Below are 19,576 nucleotides of genomic sequence, written 5' to 3' on the forward strand. Positions count from 1 at the left end.
TATGGTGTATTTGCTGGAAGACTAGAACACAAACGGATGCAGAGTTTGAGACTCCCTGCCCAAGCTGCCCCTCTGCTCTAGCGTGATCTGCCACAATGAGCCAGTGAGCACTCACATGGGCCACCCTTCTCCTGTGGACACTGTGAACAGTGTCAGCAGAGCCCAGAGCACATTGTCGTAGTGAAAGTCGTATTTCTTCCACTGCCGGGGCTGAGCTTCCACCTCCTCCTTCTCATAATCCAAATACTGACCCCTGGGGATGAGAACATAGACGAGGTCAGAGGTTAGAGACAGAGGGTCCAAACAGGCTGATTTGTCTATGGTCAACTGATTTTTGAAAGGGCTGTCCATCCAATGGAGGAAGAACAGTCTTCTCAACAGAGAGAGTGGGACAACTGGGCGTCCACTTGTGAAAGAAGGCAGCTGGACCCTACCTCACGCCATGTACAAAACTCAACTCAAAATGGACCAGACCTAAAGGTACAAAAGCTAACACTAGAAAGCTGTTAGAAGAAGACACAGGAGGCCTGGAATTAGGGAAAGGTTGTTAGACACAACACTGAAATCATGAGCAGCAAAAGAAAAAAGTAGGTCAATTTGACGTCATCAAAATGTAAAGCTTTGTGCTTCAGAGACATCATCAACACACAGAATGGGACCAAATATTGGAAAATCGTCTCTCTGATAGGAGTTGAATCTAGAATATATAAAGAACTATTATAATCAATTATAAAAAAGACAAATACCCCGATTAATAAAAATGGATAAAATATCTGAATAGGCATTTCTCCAAAGAAGATATACAAATGGACAATAAGTACATGAAAGGATGCTCAACATCATGAGTCATCCAAGAAATGCAAATGAAAACCACAATGAGATATCACTTTATACCCACTAGGATGGCTATAATTAATTTTTAAAAAGGAAAATAACAAGTACTGGCAAGGATGTGGAGTAATCAGAACTCTCCCACACTGCTGGTGGGAATATAAAATGGATCAGCCATGTTAGAAAAGTCTGGCAGTCCCTGAGACTGGTAAACAGAATCACCACAGGACCCATCAATTCCAGGGTTAGGTATACACTCCAGAGAAATGAAAACATCTGTCCACACAAATACTTCACATGCATGTTCACAGCAGCATCAGTTGTAACAGCCCAAAATGGAAACAACCCAGATGCCCATCAACAGATGAATGAATAAAGAAACTGTGCCACATCTATAGCACGGAATAACATCCAACCATAAAAGGGAATGATGTTCTGACACACGCTACAGCGTGGGTGACCTCAAAAACATGAAGCTAAATGAAAGAAGTTAGACCCCAAAGACCACATATTTACAATTTCCTGTATATGAACAGGGAAATTTGTTCATATAACAAAAAAATAGATTCATGGGTGCCTAGGGCTAGAGATGGGGAGCTAGTGGGTAATAAAGAATATGGGAGCTTTTTATGTTTTTTTAACTTATGAAAATGTTCTAAAATTGTGGTGATGATGGCACATATCTGTGAATGTATTAAAAAATCACTGAATTGTATACTTTCAATGGATGAATCACATGAATTACATCTTAGTGAAAACAAAGGCTACCACTAAATGGGGGAAAGGATGGGTCTTTTCAAATAAATGGTGCTGGATCAACTGGATGTCCATCTACAGAAAATTTATCTTTATCCAAACCTCACCTAACACACAAAAATCAACCGCAGATAGATCCCAGATCTAAATGTGAAAGGTAAAAATAAAACTTTTCGAGGAAAACATAAGAGGACTTCTCCCTGACCTTCAGATAGGTTTTCTGAACAGGACACAAAGAGTACTAAATATAACAGAGATAAATTGGACTATACTACAATCAAGACTTTGTTTTTTAGAAGACATGTTTTAAAAAGTTGAAAGCACCCCACAAAGGAGAAGACGACAACCATAATCCATAGATCTGACAAAGGATGACTACCTAGGACCTTACAAAATCCCTACAAATCAATCAGAAAGAGAAAGACAACCCATACAGGGAAACAGGCAAAGGCTTGCACAGACCCTTCCCAGGGAAAGCTGAGTGTTTGATCACCTGGGGAGGCGCCCAACACCACTGGCTACCACACAGTGCAAATCACACCACAGATAAATGCCACCAGCCCAATGTCAGAAAACACAAGTCTGCCCATGCTGTGGAGTACTGGAGCTCTCATCCGTGTGCAAGAGCGTGATTTTACACACATATTTGGCAGCACCTGTGGAAGCTGAACATAAGCACAGTGCACAACCCTGCAATCCAACTGTGAGGTCTGCACACGTCCTGGAACTGTGTATGTGTGCTCCCGGCAAACGTGCACTGAACGAGTCACGAGAGCCTCTGACTGGAAACACCCCCGATGTCCACCAGGCACAGAGGGGTAAGTACATGGTACCATACTCACACAAGAGACCACTGCATGAACAGAGGCAACTGGGACCCCTGCCTGTGGTGGAGAAGGGGCTGGCCACACTGCCTTGCTCAGCATCCACACCAGTACCTACCCCAGTGGCCCCCAAGTGTTCCCCGATGTCTATGGGCAGGAAGAACATTCCCTCAGAAGTGGCTGGTTCCTGACTCTGCTGAGGAAAATGAGCCAAAAGTCCTCGGTGTGGCCTTGGGGACAGAGGCACACCCCCAGCTCTCCGGTACACCCCACTCAGGCCGCTCGCCCTTGCCCTCACAGGGCTCCCCGCCCCCGGCCCTGCCTCAGCTTACCGGCAGTCCCTCTCCAGCCCCTTAGACTCATCCGTGCAGTAGAAAAACTTCCCTTTGAAGAGCTGCACCGCAATGACAGCAAATATGAACATGAAGAGCATGTAGACGACCAGGATGTTGAGGACATTCTTCAGCGAGTTCACCACACAGTCAAACACGGCCTGGAGGGGAGGAGGGCTCTGCTCAGAACCTCAGGGCCCTCAGGCCCATAATCGCAGAGGGACCTGCTGCCCACCACCTTAACACAGGAAGCCACCTGCCGCTGCCTCTCCCAGGACTTGTAGAGTGGGTAGGAGGTGCTAGAGGGGGAGGCATGGGCAGATGGGTTCACACTCTTTCCTTTATCCAGAACCTCAGCCACACCTCATCCAGAACCTCAGGCCCAGCCCAGGAACCACTTCTCAGGACCCCCTGCCCTCCCTGCATCTCCCTCAGGACCCTCTGCGTCTCTCAGAAGCCCCTTCTTTCTTTTTTTTAATTTAATTTAATTTAATTTAATTTAATTTAATTTAATTTAATGAGGGGGGGGAAGGGCAAGGGGGAGAAAGAATCCCAAGCAGACTCTCCACTGAGCACGGACCCTGACGCAGGGCTCCATCTCACAACTGTGAGATCATGACCTGAGCCAAAATCAAGAGTTGGAAATTTAACCACCCAGGCACCCCTCGGCAGCCCCTCCTTCCCCCTACAACAGCTGTTGGTGCTGCTGGGTCAAGGAAGAACCTTCCAGAGCACTATGGAGAGTAAGCTCCCCTTTGGGGAGAGTCATGGAACTGAGGGAGCTGGACCCACTTAAAAATGTGTGATCTGAGAAAACAAGTGTGGGTCCTCCCTCCCATCCCACGTGGGAAGCTACAGCCAGACAGGGTTAGTTATATGGACACACGTGCACTCACAAGACACAGCACACATCCACATTCACGCACACAGGCACACACATGTAAGCACACTCACATGCAATGCAACCGCCTCCACACAACACACACATGCACAGCACACAGACATGCACACACAGGCCTACACTCACATGTACATGCACAGCCCTGCACGTTGCTCAAGCCCCAACTCCAGGCTCTCACCTTGAGCTTAGGCAGCCGTTTTATGGTCTTGAGGGGCCGCAGGACACGCAAGACTCTCAGGGACTTGATGGTATTGATGTCTTTCCCTTTGGATCCTCTAGAAGGGAGAAGTCACACATGCAGACAGGCAGGGTGCACACCCATGCCCAGTTCCCACAAAGCCTACTGGGTTGCACTCCCCTGTGCATTTTGTCTTAGGCCCCAGGGCGGGGAATACCTAGGAACAGGGAGGCCTCTGCCCTGCAAGTACCACAGGCCACCGCACCTCCTCCTGTGGGTTGCATGACAAAGGCCTCATCTGAACAAAGGCCAGGGCCAGGACAACAGCACCTCGTGTACAGGGAAAGCTGGGCTTCCAGGTGGGAAGAACCCATTCTCACAGACCACATCAGCCATTTCTATGCCAGTGGTCCCCTAACACCCACCCAAACCAGCTTCATCTGGCCGCCATGTTGAGACCAACAATGAGAATAAAGAGGAGAGAAGGGGGCTGGCCCCAGGAATGCAGACCTAGCTCAGGGCCAGCACCTGCAAGCCCACAAGCCATCAGAGCAAGAGCCTTCTGGTAGGGCTGGTTTCTTTGCTTTTCAGTCCTGGTAGAGGAAGGGTAAGGGGAACATGTCTGGATCTCCCTGCCTGTCCCTGCTCAGCTGCTCCCACACTCCTCCAGATGATGTAAAACTGACAGGGAGAGGAGGAGAGGGGTGGTAGGCCTGAAGGAAGGGAAAGAGTGAAGCAGAGTAAGAAAGAGAAAAAGTTAGACGAATACCAAGGTGATATAAGGGACAATGCAATGCAAGGGGTGGACAGAAGAAGAAAGAAATATCAAAGGAAAGAGAAAGAAACAGACAGGGAGGGAGGCGGCGGTAAGAGCCCACAGACAGACAGACAAGAAAACCCAGACTGGGGGTCAGGAAAAGAAAATTCCAGGCACCAGATGCAAGCTTGGAGATCCAGGACCAGGGGGCCCACATCGGGCCCCTCACAAAGGAAGCCGCCGGAGCAGAGCCAGGTGGCTCCCTCAGGCTGCCAGGGGCCCAGCCGTTGTCACACTCTGGGGGCTGGCCTTCTCACCAACCCAAAGCCAGGGCAGATATCGGGGGTGGGGGGTGGTCCCCTGAGTGACCTTCATAGACTGCCTAAGGAGGCAATTCTTAGAAGCCAGGCCACACCCCACCCTCAGCAGTGGCTGAGGACTCAGGACTGGGGATCCTATTCCAGCCTGCTCAGAGGTCACCTCCCTCCACGTTCCCAAGGAGCCTGCGCATGGGAAGAGGGGACAGGGCCTCCAGCAGTCTTCTTTGGGCTCCTGCTCAGCTCTAGGGAAAGTGAGCTGTGAGGTCCAGGTAGGATCTGTGGGTTAAGGAGAGCTGGGGAGCCCCAGTCCCTCACATCTGCCCCAAGACCCAGCCAAGGCCTACAATCCAGAACCAGATCAAACTCCCTCTGAAACACCCAGCCTCCAGACCACCGTGTCAGGTGTTTCTATCACCCCAGCATTCTGGACACCTGCCCCCAAACCAGGTTCTTCCAGCAGCCCTGTTGAGACCAGTAGAGAGAGAAGAGGGGGCAGGGCGGGCGGGCAGACACCTGAGGGATGCAGAAGGGAGGGACACTGCTTTGGTTTTGCAGGGGAGGGCTCTCTGCAGGGACAGGCCTCAAGGTGGTCTGTGTTGTGTGTCAAGAGGCCTCATTTCTCGCTTGCCAGCTCAGTGCCTTTCTCTGGCTCTGAGGTCACCGGCTAGACTGTACCCCTTCCCCTGTCTTACTCCTAAGCCCCTGACTGACACTTTATATACAAAGAAAATTGGTGAAGACCCCCAGAGAAGATGCTGGGCATTGCAGGGAGGCAGCTGCAGAGAACAGAGAGAAGAAAGCAAGCCTCTTTGCCGGAGAAAAGACATGGGAAGGTACCTCAGGAAGGTACCAACATCCTGGCAGTCATGGTTACAGCAGCCCCCACCAAGAGCCCTCACTGCCCTCAGGGCCCACATTCCTGGTCTCCAGCACTCACTTGGGGTGCCCTGCTCACTGGGCACCTCCCCAGACCCAGCCCCCAACCCAGCCCCCCAGAGGTGAGGCAGCAACGCATGGCCTGGGGACATGGCTCCTGGCAGCATGCACTCTGGAGAGTGGAGGAGGGTGAGCGGAGGTGAGGCGTGGTGGCGAACCGGCCCAGGAGGGGCCATGCTGGGCTATGATGTGGGGCAGTGTGAGGGGCAGAGGGAAGGCATTACCCCATGAAGCTCCTACCGAGAGTCCAGCAACAAAGAGACAAAGAGAAGAGAGTCAGTGAGGGGGCCTCGCCCTCCCCGAGTGCTCAGAGAAGATGCAGACACGTCCCTCAGATCTTCCTGATCTCTGGGTCTCCTCCGTAGCTCCACCCAAGCCCCCCACACCTGTCCCATGCCCACCACCATGCAGGGTCTGAGGGAGTCAATCCAGGCCCAGCCACAAGGGAGCTGAGTGTCTCCCACTAGGGAGTCAGAGAACCAAAGGTCTAACACTCCGACAGGGGAAGATACCCACCAGTTCTGGCTGACCAAGCGGTGCAGCCGAGGTCAGGGTAGGTGAGTTGTTCTGAAAGATCCAATAGGCAGGCACCAAACAAACCAGAGGCCTGCCCACCCAATGTCAGAACCACAAGCCGTGGCAGGGACAAGTGGGCCTTGAGATGCTCTCAACCCCACACAGCCCAGCTCCAAGTAGACAGCCCATGGAGGCCACTGGGGCCCCCTCCTTCCCTTACCCCCACACCCACCACAGCTCTGGGACTGCAGCCCAGTCAGACCCAGAGCAGACATGGTACTTACGAGAAGGCAAATGCCACCAGGGCCCCACTGACCACGATGAAGTCCAGAATATTCCATAGGTCCCGGAAGTAGGCCCCAGGGTGCAGGAGCAGTCCCAAATCAATCATCTTCAGGGGAGAAACATATATTAGATGCTGACTATTTCAGAAAGAAAAGCAGGGCCAGGCCCCAGACTCATGGGGTTGGGAGGAAGGATGCCGCTCAGATCAGGTCCCCTGAGGGCCTCAGTGGGCCTTCAAGCCTCAATGCCATTGATCCAAATATCCCTACATGGTCATGACTGGCTGAGATCTTGCCTGGGCTCCCAAATTCCCTGGAGAAGCCCCTCCCCTTGCTGGGCTGCAAGCATACGCCATGCCAGGAAGCTCACGCCCTGCCCAGACCCTCAGAGGGTCAACTCTCTGAAAGCAGGAGGAAGACCTGGCTCTGCCATCCCTAAAGCTGTGATTTCTGGCAAGCACCTTAATGTCTCCAAGCTTCAGCTTCCATGTCTATAAAATGGGATGACCAAAAAAAAAAAAAAAGCCTCTCCCATGAGTTTGCAAGAGGAAGTGAAGAAGCAGAGGTGACAGACAGACGCACACACACACACACGAAAGTCACAGGCCATGGGCACATCCTAAGCTGCCCTGTAGTCAAAGATGGCACACGTGTGTGCACACACGTGCACAGCCACTTGTCAGACACTGATAAAGGAGCAATGCCTGTCAGCACTCAGAGACAGAAGCGACCACAATGAAATGGTCAGTCTGTAACCTAACATGAAGCACTACAGCTCTTTGAAACAAAAGTCTTCAGCGCCCACTTGCCATGATGTTTGGGTGCTGGGGCCCTCGCTCTTCCCAGCTTGACATCACGAGACAATCCTGAGGGTGGGCTGAGCCCACACTTGCATGTTCCCGGAAGCCTGTAACCCTTGGTAACCCTTAGCGGGGTGGTGGAGACAGGAACGGCACTGGGGTGCTCTCCCAAAGCTGGTGTAACACTGTAGTGAATCTTTGGTGAATTGGCCTCTGCCCTCTGCAACACACATCAGCACACTCATGTGCACGCATTCTCTCACTGAGCACACACCCAGGGCACACCCACCACATGCCCTCATCAGAGGCTACAGGCCCCAGCCCGTGTCAGTCATGAGGGAGGATGAGCGGAGTACTGGGCCACCAGGGCAACCACGTATCTCACCTTGATCACCATCTCAAAGGTGAAGACGCCTGTGAAAATGTAGTCCATGTACTTCAGAGCCTAGAACCAACAGGAAGGTTACTGTCAAAGGCTGGGCCGACAGCTTGAGCCTGGACAACGTCAGCAGCATCATGCTTTTCCTCCGGGCCTCTGAACAGACAACTCCTTGGCAAGTGTGCCTGTGAGCCAAGCCCCCCCACCCCTGCCCCAGCAGCGGCTCTGGCCCCAGGCACATGCCCGCTCTTCGTCTGCAACTCAGGGCTGGACCAGGAGGTGCCCGCAGACCTTCATCCCCACACCCCACACCTCCAGAGGGAGCAGACAGGACCCTGGCACGGCCCAGTCCCTCCACCACCTGAGGGCCGTGCTCACGTTGTTCCTGGGCGAGTCTGTCCGCACTGGATCCTCAGCAGCCAGGGCAATGCTGCTCAGGGCGATGACCACGAGAATGACCATCTCAAAGTACCGCATGGTCACGATGTAATGGCAGAAGCGGCGGAGCCTGCAGGGCAAAGCACAGATCGCCCGAGGCCCACCGATGAGCTGGGCTGGTCCCCCTCACCGGAGCGCATGCCTGGCCTCTCCCTGCGGAAGGCGTCACACCAGAACCAAGTTCTACTGAGTGTCCCTGTGGTTGGGAGACAGCGGCCAGGTGACCAATGGTGCCTCAGATTCTCGAGCGGGTGCCCCAGGAAGAGGGGTGGGAAGGCTGCAGAAACCCACAGCAGGGGTCAGCCCACGCATTCACCTCCTGTATGTGTGGACAGTGGTGCCTTCTGCAGATTTACAAAGCCTGTTGGTGGGGGGGGAGGGCTGCTCAGAGAGGACAAGGCTGAACACCAGCACTCCTGTGGACAGCAGGCCTCTCTGGAGAGCTCAGGAAACTTCTCTGGGTCTGTGCTGGCCCGGCTTGACTGGGTCCCCAGAGCTGCATGTGTCTGTCACCTGCCTCCCTGCAGCACCAGGCAGCATTACTGACCACTTTTCTGTTCTGTTCGGGCACATGCCGGACACTGGGGCCCAGTGGTGGACAGGGCACCAGAAAACAGTGTGGACATACACCAACAGGAGGCCCTCAGATGCTCACAAATGCTACAGCACAGCAGCAGGGACCAGGAGGCCTGGGAAGAACCCTCGGGGGGGGGCGGTGAAGCTGGTCCCAGGTGACAAGGAGGGGCAGCCACAGAACCAGCACACAGGCAGGGCAGGGACAGACCCGTGTCTCACCTCTGCGACCTGCCCCTCTCTCTCACCCCATTTCCCTACTCTTAGGGTCTTAGGTCTGAAGGGACCTTCCACCTCCCAGCCACACCCACCCGCCTCTCTCTCTGCCTTGAAGGGACTACTGTGCTATCCCCTTCGCCATGACCACTGCCATACTCCAGCCTCCACGCAGACCAGAGCTACCCTTCCCAGCCACCCTTCCCAGGCCCCTTCCCCCCATAGCTCCTGGCACGCCTTCCTCTGTACAGACAGACCCCTCCTCCTTCCTCCAGAACACTCTGTCTCTGCGTCTTTCCTTCTGCATCTCAGGACTGACCATCCACCCTCAGCTCTACCCCTAGTCAGGTGAGTCCACCTGGCCACGAGACATCCACTAGCTGCCCCTGCTCTGCAGGATCTGCACTCGCCTGCCCCCAGCTCAGTGGGGCCCCAGCCGTCATGCAGAAACTCTGGGTGTCATCCCTGACATCTCCTTCCCCTTCCACATCTAATTTATCCAGTTCCCTAGATTCTCTCCAAAATGTCTTCCCAAGCATTTCACTCCCAAACCTCCCCACATGACCACCATCATCAGATCTCGACCATCTCTTCCTGAAAACCTTGACCCCTACTAAGCTCTGTGCAAGGACTCTGCTGAAGTACAGCCTGACGGTGTCCCCACTGACCCCCAGCTGCCTACAACCTCTCTGCTCCCTCCTCCACACACCAGTGCTCACAGGCAGGGGCCACACTCCCTAGCGGCGCAGAGTAAGCTCCCAGGAAATGTGTGCTGAGTGAAAGCGTAAAGAGAGGGACGGAGTGGAGGCTGGCTAAAGAGACTGCAGGCGTGGAGGGATGGGGACGCAGGGCACAGCCTGACTCCATCAGATCTTGCTGCCCTCTGGCCCTCCTGCGCTACCAAGTGTGTGGCCTTGATCCACACACCTTCCTCTATCTGTTGCCAGGGCTGGTCTCCCTCCCCCCCCTCACCAATCTCATCTCCCACTGACACCCAGCCTGACCTTCCCACCCCAACATTCACACCCCCGGCAGCTTTGTGCTTCCTCTTAGTACTTCCCACCATGTGACGTCTTAGGCCCCTTACTTATTTGTCTGGTTTGCTGTCTGTCTCTCCTACTTGCACAGAAGCTTATCGAGGACAGGGGTCCTTGTTTGTTCCGCTCCTTACTCTGTATTCCCAGCACCTAAAATGCTGTTAGTATGTAAGTACTGGATGACCCAGTGCAGTAGATGGACTGATGAGTGGATGAGAAATGCTGGTGACTTCATGATAAACAGAGGGGAGAAAAATGGACAGACATGTGAGTGAACACGGTGCACAGAGGTATGCATGCATGGACAGTGGGCATGATGGAAGGTGGACACATGAGGGACATAAACTGGGTGCGTGTGTGCTGCGATGAACAGTCACTGCAGTGGGGGGTAGTGGCTCTGGGGCTAACTGTCTGGGTTCAAACCCCAGCTCTACCACTAGGGCTGACTGGCTGTGTGTCTGTGGACAGGGCATGGACCTTCCCCGTGGCTCTGTGTCCTCATCTGTAGGGAGTGCTTGCAGATTGCTGTGATGATCAGGACATGTAAAGTGCACAGAATCAGTGCCTGCCAGGTCACGTCTAGCATACGCTGCTACCGTGCACATGGACCACGGCCACAGACATGGGACAGGCACATGGTGGCATGGGCAGGCGAAGGAGACTCACAGGTTGGTGGGGCTTAAACAAAACATGGAGCTGTATGGGACGATGGGTCGCGGGCCACTCCTCATCACATCATCAGCTTCCACCTCCTTCTTCCCCTCAGCTTGGCCTTCCAGGTCCACATTACCACCTACAAGGACACAGGGCCACCAAGTTAGAGGTGTGGTGCATGTGAAGCCCTCATCACCCAGGTCTTACCCAAAAAACAGACACAGTCCCAGCCCCAACCCCACCGGCCTTCAGAGACCCAGCCAGGGAAGGGCGTGTGGCTAAGAACACAGCTTCACATGAGACTCCCTCCAATCATGGACAGATCACGACTGAGGACTGAGCCAGCACTGGAGGCCCTTCCTCACCTCTCCCTGCACAAGGGTCAGGGCAGGGGCAGCACCAGGCCCCGTGCGGCGGGCTGTGGGCCTCTGCCTCCACTAGGGGCCGCTGGTCTAGATGTTCTACTGACACCCAAGTCCCCCTCGCCCCTCGGCCCCAGAGACCAGGGCCAGCAGGCTTCCCGCCCCACCCCACCCCCGGTTCAGGGCTCAGTGCCTCCTCGAGAAAAGGCACCACTGCCCCACTGCTTCTGCAGGGATCGTGGGACAGCAGGGCAGGGAGGGGCAGGGGCCAGCCCTGGACACTCTTCTGAACCTAGGAATCCAGGCAGACCCTGCCCAGGATTCTCTCCTTCAGGACCCTGGCAAAGGTCTGCAGAGCCAGGGTGGTGACCCAGGGAGAACTTCAGCAGAGCCCACATCTCATATGGGCTCCTGCTCGGTTCCTCACTGCTCATTCCCCGGTCCCTAAGCCCCCATCCTTTGCCTTCCCACTAATCAAACTACCCAGGGTTAAGATGTCTTGTTAAGTAGATTCTCTTAGGTAGATTCTTATTCTTGTTAAGTAGATTCTGGTGTCTATACGTAGTGTTTTTCTCACAGTGACTTTTCATTTTTCACTATCCCAAAGTATGTTTCCATTCTTGTGGGTTAACAGAGTTCCCAAGACCTCAGGGATGCCCAGGAACACAGGGCAGTGACTTGGAGCCAATGCCTACTACTGTACCTCATTTTTACTTCTTACAAGAAACATAAACACAAAGAGGATGTTAAAAGGCAGCAGAAACAAGGGTGGTTATCCCCAGAGCCTGTGTGGCCGCCAGTCCCAGAGAGGACCGCTAGCCCGAGAAGCAGCCCTGGGTGCATGTGGAAGAGCTCATAGCAACAGCAGGAGCTCCCTGCTGATGGTGTCATTATATAATCTTCTCAGAGAGCAATTTGGCAATAAAGTCCTAAAAAATTCTATTTATTGATTTAATCTGTAACCTGTATTCACAAAGGAGTTTGTTGTAAGTTCCTCTACGATAACAAAAAAATTACAAAATGTACAATCATAGGAAAAAGACTAAGTATGCAATATTCACATGATTCACCATACTACAGATATTAAAAATGCCTACAAATAGTTTCAATGACAAAAGAAGCTTATGATATTGTAAGTTAAAAAAAAAGGCTGCATACTTGTACATCCCAGATGAGCTCAACTCCAAAACAATAATATATGTGGGGAGAGAAATAACACCAAAACAATAACAATAATTGTGGTGATCTCTCAACAGCTGACAGTAATTTTAATTCTCTTCACTATACTTTTAACATTTGAAAAAATTTTCCATGATGAGCATGCATTATTTTTAAGTTAAGAAACGTTTATTATTTTAAAACCACAGTTTTTCTTTTCAGACTCCTCCACAATAACAATAAGGCAGGACCAATATGGACTCGAAGAATTTTGCTGCTCAAAATAAGTGGAACAAAGATGCCAGAAACTGGATGGAAATACTCCTCCTGAAATAGATTTACAGCAACAACAAAAGTCATCAATGAAGTCAAAGAAGACCAAGAAAAACAGGAGAGGATCAAAATGGAACTGCAGCACACTAAGTTCATTGTTCGAAGCAGATTACTAAAAAACAAACAAACAAAAGACCTGACAGTAACAAAAATTAAATCATGAAACAGGACACTCCATCCAGCAAAATGGCCAGATACAGAGCAAGGATGAAGAAAACATTCACGAGAAACAACCACATGCTGGACATGGTCCAAGCGCTTTATGCCTCGTAACAGCACTCACCAGCTTGTGCCATCACCTTTCTGTTCTAGATGAAGAACTGAGACACTACCTTGTGGGGAAATGATCTACCAAGGCTGGGATAAGGGTCCTGAGCCTTGGGCTCACTACAAGGTAGGGAGCTACATGAGGGTTCATACTAAACTGCTCTTGTCAAAGAGAGCTAAAGTGAGCCCAGACTGGTAGTGCCCTGGGCTTCTGAGAAAGCAAATGTAATGACACAAGCATCCCTCATCTGGTCCTACAGATTGGGCAACCCATCTCAACTTGAAGAGAATTTCAGCCCTACAGACATCCATGCTACAGAAAGAATTTCTCTCCTATACATTCAGAAGGGCACTAGCTATATGCCACCCTTGAGAGAACTGAAAAAGCAGTCCATCAATTCATTTTCTATAGGGCTTCATTATCTCACAAAACCCCAGCCAAGAAATGGTGGATTAAGGTCAGTCATATATGAACTCAAAATAAAAAATATCACCAAACAGACCAGGAAGCAAGGTCACCATGGATGAAAGACAGCAGAAATAAGTAATTGGTTTACACCCCCCACAGACTTCAGATACAAGAATTAAAAAAAAAAAATTTAGATGGAGAATATAAAGTAGCTAAATATAAATATGTAAATCAATAAAAAATTAATCTTAAAGAAATGAACAAATAGAAGTCTATAAAATTAACCCAGCATTTCCATGACCTGTGACAGAGAAACTTAAAATGGACTCATCCTCCCACTGAAAACAACTATAAAAACTGAACAAAATATATAATGTAAGTGTTTAAAGGCTTTGGGAACAAATCGACTTGGACAGAAGCCAAGAAGCCACAAACCTTGGAGGAAGGGAAGCACAGAGGTGACCCCATATTCCCCCCAATTTTCCCCTAAGGCCATGTACCTATTTGCAGTGCAAGGAAACAGAACCCAGTAGAAAGCAACACTCTTACAGGGAGGAAGAGAAAAAGACTGGAGTTTGGGAATGACAAAGTCTCTGCGAATGAGGGGCAAAAACCCAGAGTGAAGTGCGGGGAAGACGTGAGTCACTCCATCAGCCCCAGTTAATCCCCCCCGCCCCCCACTGCTGCGTATGTGCAAGAGGAGGCTGGCCTCCACTGGAGGAAAACGCCCCTAAGGGAGGTCGTGTCAAAGAAGTGGGCAAGGCTGAAGGCTCGACGCCAGGTGTCAATACCAACAGAGATTTAACTCTGCTGGCACTCAATTTGATTAGGGTTTTTCCTATTTGTGTTAGTGTTCTAGTTACAGAGTTGCACAGATGTGGAATCATTGCCCTTTACCCTACTATAAGGCCTATTATTTCCAGGGCATGGCATTTTCAGGAATGCACATATCATGTTGTAGCAGGAATGTCTGTAGTTAAGAAAGACAGAAAATGATACTGATCAGAAACTCAAGAAATAATAAGTGTTGGGAAGGATGTGGAGAGAAAGGAACCCTCTTGCACTGTTGGTGGGAATGCAAACTGGTGCAGCCACTCTGGAAAACAGTATGGAGTTTCCTCAAAAAAATGAAAAATAGAATTACCACATGATCCACTGATTCCACTACTGAGTATTTACCCAAAGAATAGGAAAACACTAATCAAAAAGATACATGCACCACTATGTTTACTGCAGCATTATTTACAATAGCCAAAATATGGAAGCAACACAAATATGCAGTGATAGATGAATGGATAAAGAAGATGTGGTATATATATATATATATACAATAGAATATTACTCAGTATTAAAAAGAATGAAATCTTGCCATTCGCAACAATATGGATGGATATAGAGAGTATTATGCTAAGTGAAATAAGTAAATCCAAGAAAGACAAATACCACATGATTTCATTCATATGTGGAATTGAAGAAACAAAACATTTGAACAAATTAAAAAGAGACAAACAAAAAAATAGACACTTATATACAGAGAAAAAACTGCTGGTTGCCAAAGGGGAGGTAGGTGGGGGAATGTGTGAAATAGGTGAAGGCGATCAAGAGTCCACTTATCATGAGGAGCACTGAGTGATGTATAGAAGTGCTGAATCAGGGCCACCTGGGTGGCTCAGTGAGTGAAGCGTCTGCCTTCAGCTCAGGTCATGATCTCAGGGTCCTGGGATCAAGCCCCACATTCTTCCTCTGCCTCTACATACCCCCACTCAGGCTCTCTCTCTTTCCTCTCAAATAAATAAAAAGAAAAATCTTTAAAAAAATAAAAAAGAATTGCTGAATCACTATATTATACACCTGAAGCTAATATAATACTGCATGTTAATTATACTTCAATGAAAAAAGAAATGATATAAAAAAAGATCTAAGATGCAATATAAAAAGGAAAGCCAAGAAACTGATAAATCTAAATAAACATGATCTCTATAAAGTCAAAACAATAATAATATCTACTTTGTAAGATTAGAAAAGGGACTAAAATGTTGTCCTACAAAGGAAGTTGGGAGAAATATGATTGCAGCTGTGGCTACAGGGTTATAGCCTTGCTCAAAAGGGAATGTAGAGTAAAAAATAACTATAGGCCTTGTTATGCATGCACAATAGCCATTACAAGGGTAACCACTAAAAAAAAATAAAACAGAAATAGAGTTCGTAGCTTTTAAACTAGTAGAGGGAAAAATGTGATATGTAAGCAAATAAACAACCAATTATTCATTATTTCTAAAAGGAAGCAAAGAAGAAAAAAGCATAGGAAAAATGGAACAAATGTCACAATCTAAAATGGATGAAGCAATAAAAAGGTAAAATAAAATAGATGAAGCAAGTGCAAGTAAACTAGTACAATAAATACAAGTCCACTCAATCTGGTTGTTAGCTGACATAGATTATTCAGCTAAAAAGAACTATTCAATTTTTTTTCCTTTTTATTTATTTGAGTTGCTGGATTTTTAAAACATACAGTTATCTGCAGTTTCCAAGACACATGCCTAAAATATAAGGTCACATAAAGGTTGCAAGTCAAAAGATGGAAAAAGATACAGCTGCCAAATGTGTGTGTGTGTGTGTGTGTGTGTGTGTGTTTTAAAGAAGTTCAGTTCTCTATCCGCATCAGAAAAATACACTTTAAGAAAAAATCATTATTAGGGGCGCCTGGGTGGGTCAGATGGTGGAGCGTCTGCCTTCGGCTCAGGTCATGATCCCGGGGTCCTGGGATCGAGTCCCGCATCGGACTCCCTGCTCCGCAGGATGCCTGCTTCTCCCTCTCCCTCTACCTGCTGCTTCCCCTGCTTGTACACTGTCAAAAATAAATAAAATCTTAAAAGAAAAGAAAAAATCATTATTAGAGTGACAGAGAGTCAGTACCAGAGGACAAGAGGCTCAGACCTTGTGAGACAGAAGGGTTCACACACATATAAAAACCCCCAGATACAGAAAGCAATGTATATCTTCATAGAAGTTTTGGGTTTTTTAATGAAGAAATAAAACAAAAATCCCCACAAAAGAGGTTCAGAAACATGGAACTACTATTGTAGAAACACATACGACAGTACTTGGTCATCTGTTAGACTGTTTTCTATAACGAGCTGCATATTTCAAACTATTCGAAGAACTGACAAGTCTAAAAAAAGAAAGATTTCAATGCACCTCACTCAATTATCAATGGCTCAATCAGTCAAAATATTAGTGAATATACAGCATATTTAGCAATACAATTAAAAACTTGATTTAGCTAAGTCAAGCAGAGAAAGTCAATTATCATACGGTTTCACTTATTTGTGGAACATAAGGAATACCATGGAGGACATTAGGAGAAGGAAGGGAAAAATGAAGGGTGGGAAATTGGAGGGAGAGACGAACCATGAGAGACTATGGACTCTGAGAAACAAACAGGGTTCTAGAGGGGAGGGGGGAGGGGGGAGGGGGAGGGGGGAGGGATTAGCCCGGTGATGGGTATTAAGGAGGGCACGTACTGCATGGAGCACTGAGTGTTATACGAAAACAATGGATTGTGGATCACCACATGAAAGACTAATGATGTATTGTGTGGTGACTAACATAACATAATAAAATTTTAAAAAAGAAAAAAAAAAGAATTGTTGAAAGCTATCAACCCAAAAAAAAGAAAAAAAAAAAAACTTGATTTAGCAAATATAAAAAGGCCAGTGATTAACTGAACATCATAAAAAAATAATAAAAATTTTTTTAAAAGGCCAGTGTTCCCCAAATTAGAGAAAACATATTCCTCTTTTCTTTTTCAAAGATGTATTTATTTATTTGAGAGAGAGAGAAAGCATGAGTGAGAGGGGCAAATGGAGGGGGAGAGAGAATCTCAAGCAGACTCCACACCAAGTGCAGAATCTGACATGGGGCTTGATCTCACACCCCTGAGAGCACAACCTGAGCTGAAACGAAGAGTTGGAAGCTTAACTGACTGCACCACTCAGGTACCCCAAAAACATATTCCTCTTAAGCACATGTGGAAACATTTACAAAAGTTGACCATGTGCCAAGTCATAAAAAAATTATAAATATATCTCAAAGGAAACCATCATACAGGTCATGTCCTCTAACCACAGTGCAATTAAGTTAGAAATTAAGGCAGTAATCAGAAACAAAAAGATTAATTAAGATTTAAATTTTTTCTTTGGAAATTGAAAAACAGACTTTAAAGAGTTCATCGGTCAAAAATTATGTATTTATAGGCAGTATAACTGTGTCTACATAGAAAACAAAATAATCTACAGAGAAATTATTTAGGGTAACAAGAAAGTTTACTTGGCAACTCTGGCTGGAAACAAAGCCAGCATACTTAAAAATACAATTTTTTAAACAGTATCATTTAAAAAACAGAACAAGCAATATAACAAAGACAAAAAAAGGAATTTTAGGGCAGTGAAACTACTCTCTATGATACTATAAAGGTAGATGTATGTCATTATTATATTTGTCCAAACCCTTACAACATAAAACACCAAGAGTGAACTCCAATATAATCTATGAACTTTGGGTGTAGGCTCATTGACTATAACAAATGTATCACTTTAGTGGCGGGGTTGCTTATAGCAAGGGAGGTTGTACATGTGCACAGGCAGTGAGTATACAGCAAATCTATACTTTCTGCTTAATTTTACTGTGAACCCAAAACTGCCCTAAAAAAAAAAAACAAAACCAAAAAGATAAACTGTTTAGTACAAGGGGAAAGAGATATAAATACAAAATCAAAGAAGATAAAAATCCTACAATCTTACATTTGAATGACAAATGCCAAAAGAATACATGATATATTCTTCTCTTTAAAAAACAAAAAAAGTACAACACCCATTCATGTTGTCCATCCCTCAACAAAGTAGGTTTTAAAGGAAACATACCTCAACATAATAAAGGCCTTGTATGAAAAACCCACAGCTAACATCATATTCAAGGGGAAAGCTGAGAGCTATTCCCCTAAGATCAGGAACAAGACAAGATGTCCACTCTTACCACTTTTATTCAACACAGTACTGGAAGTCCTAGCCACAGCAATCAGACAAGAAAAAGAAATAAAAGGCATCCAAATTGGTAATGGAGGAGTAAAACTTTCACTATTTGCAGATGACATGATACCCTAAAGAGAAAACCCCAAAGACTCCACCGAAAAACTATTAGAACTGATAAATGAATTCAGTAAAGTTGCAGGATACAAAATCCACATACAGAAATCTGTTGCATTTCTATACAGTACTAATGAAATATCAGAAAGAGAAATTAAGAAACTAATCTCATTTACAATTGCACCAAAAGTAATAAAATAAACTTAACCAAAGAGGAGAGACCTGTACTCTGAAAACTATAAAACACTAATGAAAGGAATCTAAGATGACATAAATAAATGGAGGGATATTCCATGCTCGTGGATTGGAAGAACAAATACTGCTAAAATGTCCATATTACCCAAAGCAATCTACAGATTTAATGCAATCTCTATCAAAATACAAACAGCATTTCTCACAGAATTAGAACAAATAATCCTAAAATCTGTATGGAACTAAAAAAGTCCTGAATAGCCAAAGCAACCTTGAAAAAGAAGGACAAAACTGGAGGTATTACAATCCCAGATTTCAAGATATACTACAAAGCTATAGTAATCAAAATAGTATGGTATTGGCACAAAAACAGACACACAGATTAAAAGAACAAAACAGAAAACCCAAAAATAAACCCATGTTTATATGGTCAATTAATCTATGACAAAGGAGGCAATGCAATGGAAAAAATTCTCTTTGACCAATGGTGTTGGGGTGTCTGCCTTTGGGTCAGGTCATGATCCTGGGGTCCTGGGATTGAGCCCCATGTTGGGATTCCTGCTCAGTGTGGAGCCCACTTCTTCTCCCTCTACTCCTCCCCCCTGCTTGCTCTCTCTCCTGCTCTCTCTCTCTCTCAAAATAAATAAAAAATTTTAAAAAATGGTATTGGGCAAATTGGACCGCTACATGCAAAAGAAGGAACCTGGACCACTGTCTTACACCATACACAAAAATAAACTCAAAGTGGATTAAAAGACCTACATGTGAGGCCTGAAACCATAAAAATCCTAGAAGAGAGAAAAGGCAGTAATTTCTCTGATATTGGCTATAGCAACATTTTTCTAGGTAAGTCTCCTGAGGCAAGGGAAACAAAAGCAATATTAAACTATTGGGACTTCATCACAGTAAAAAAACTTCTGAACAGTGAAGGAAACATTCAACAAAACAAAAAAGGACAACCTACTGAATGGGAAAATAT

The 19,576-nt window shown here is 47.2% G+C and overlaps 1 protein-coding gene across 14 annotated transcripts in view; it reads right to left on the reverse strand.

Annotated features, from left to right (window-relative positions):
• Positions 1–24: 24 nt before the first annotated feature.
• The window catches only part of CACNA1B (calcium voltage-gated channel subunit alpha1 B), a 136,008-nt gene continuing 116,456 nt past the window's right edge, over positions 25–19,576 (reverse strand). For 10 of the 14 annotated variants that reach the window (XM_073890002.1, XM_073890007.1, XM_025864905.2 and 7 more), the window contains 7 exons: positions 10,745–10,871; positions 8,193–8,322; positions 7,821–7,880; positions 6,636–6,742; positions 3,823–3,919; positions 2,744–2,904; positions 25–253 (listed from right to left, as the gene is read on the reverse strand). In XM_073890002.1, coding sequence (XP_073746103.1) covers positions 112–253; positions 2,744–2,904; positions 3,823–3,919; positions 6,636–6,742; positions 7,821–7,880; positions 8,193–8,322; positions 10,745–10,871 — 824 coding nt within the window. In that variant the 3' untranslated portion in view covers positions 25–111. Of the gene's footprint in view, positions 254–2,465; positions 2,608–2,743; positions 2,905–3,822; positions 3,920–6,635; positions 6,743–7,820; positions 7,881–8,192; positions 8,323–10,744; positions 10,872–19,576 lie in introns of those variants that run through there. The other 4 variants (XM_073890006.1, XM_073890005.1, XM_073890009.1 and 1 more) reach the window with 4 other exon arrangements.

This window comes from Callorhinus ursinus, unplaced genomic scaffold (genome assembly GCF_003265705.2).
Source record: "Callorhinus ursinus isolate GAN/ISIS: 27379988/994484 unplaced genomic scaffold, GSC_fseal_2.0 scaffold125, whole genome shotgun sequence".
NCBI classification, from domain to species: domain Eukaryota; kingdom Metazoa; phylum Chordata; class Mammalia; order Carnivora; family Otariidae; genus Callorhinus; species Callorhinus ursinus.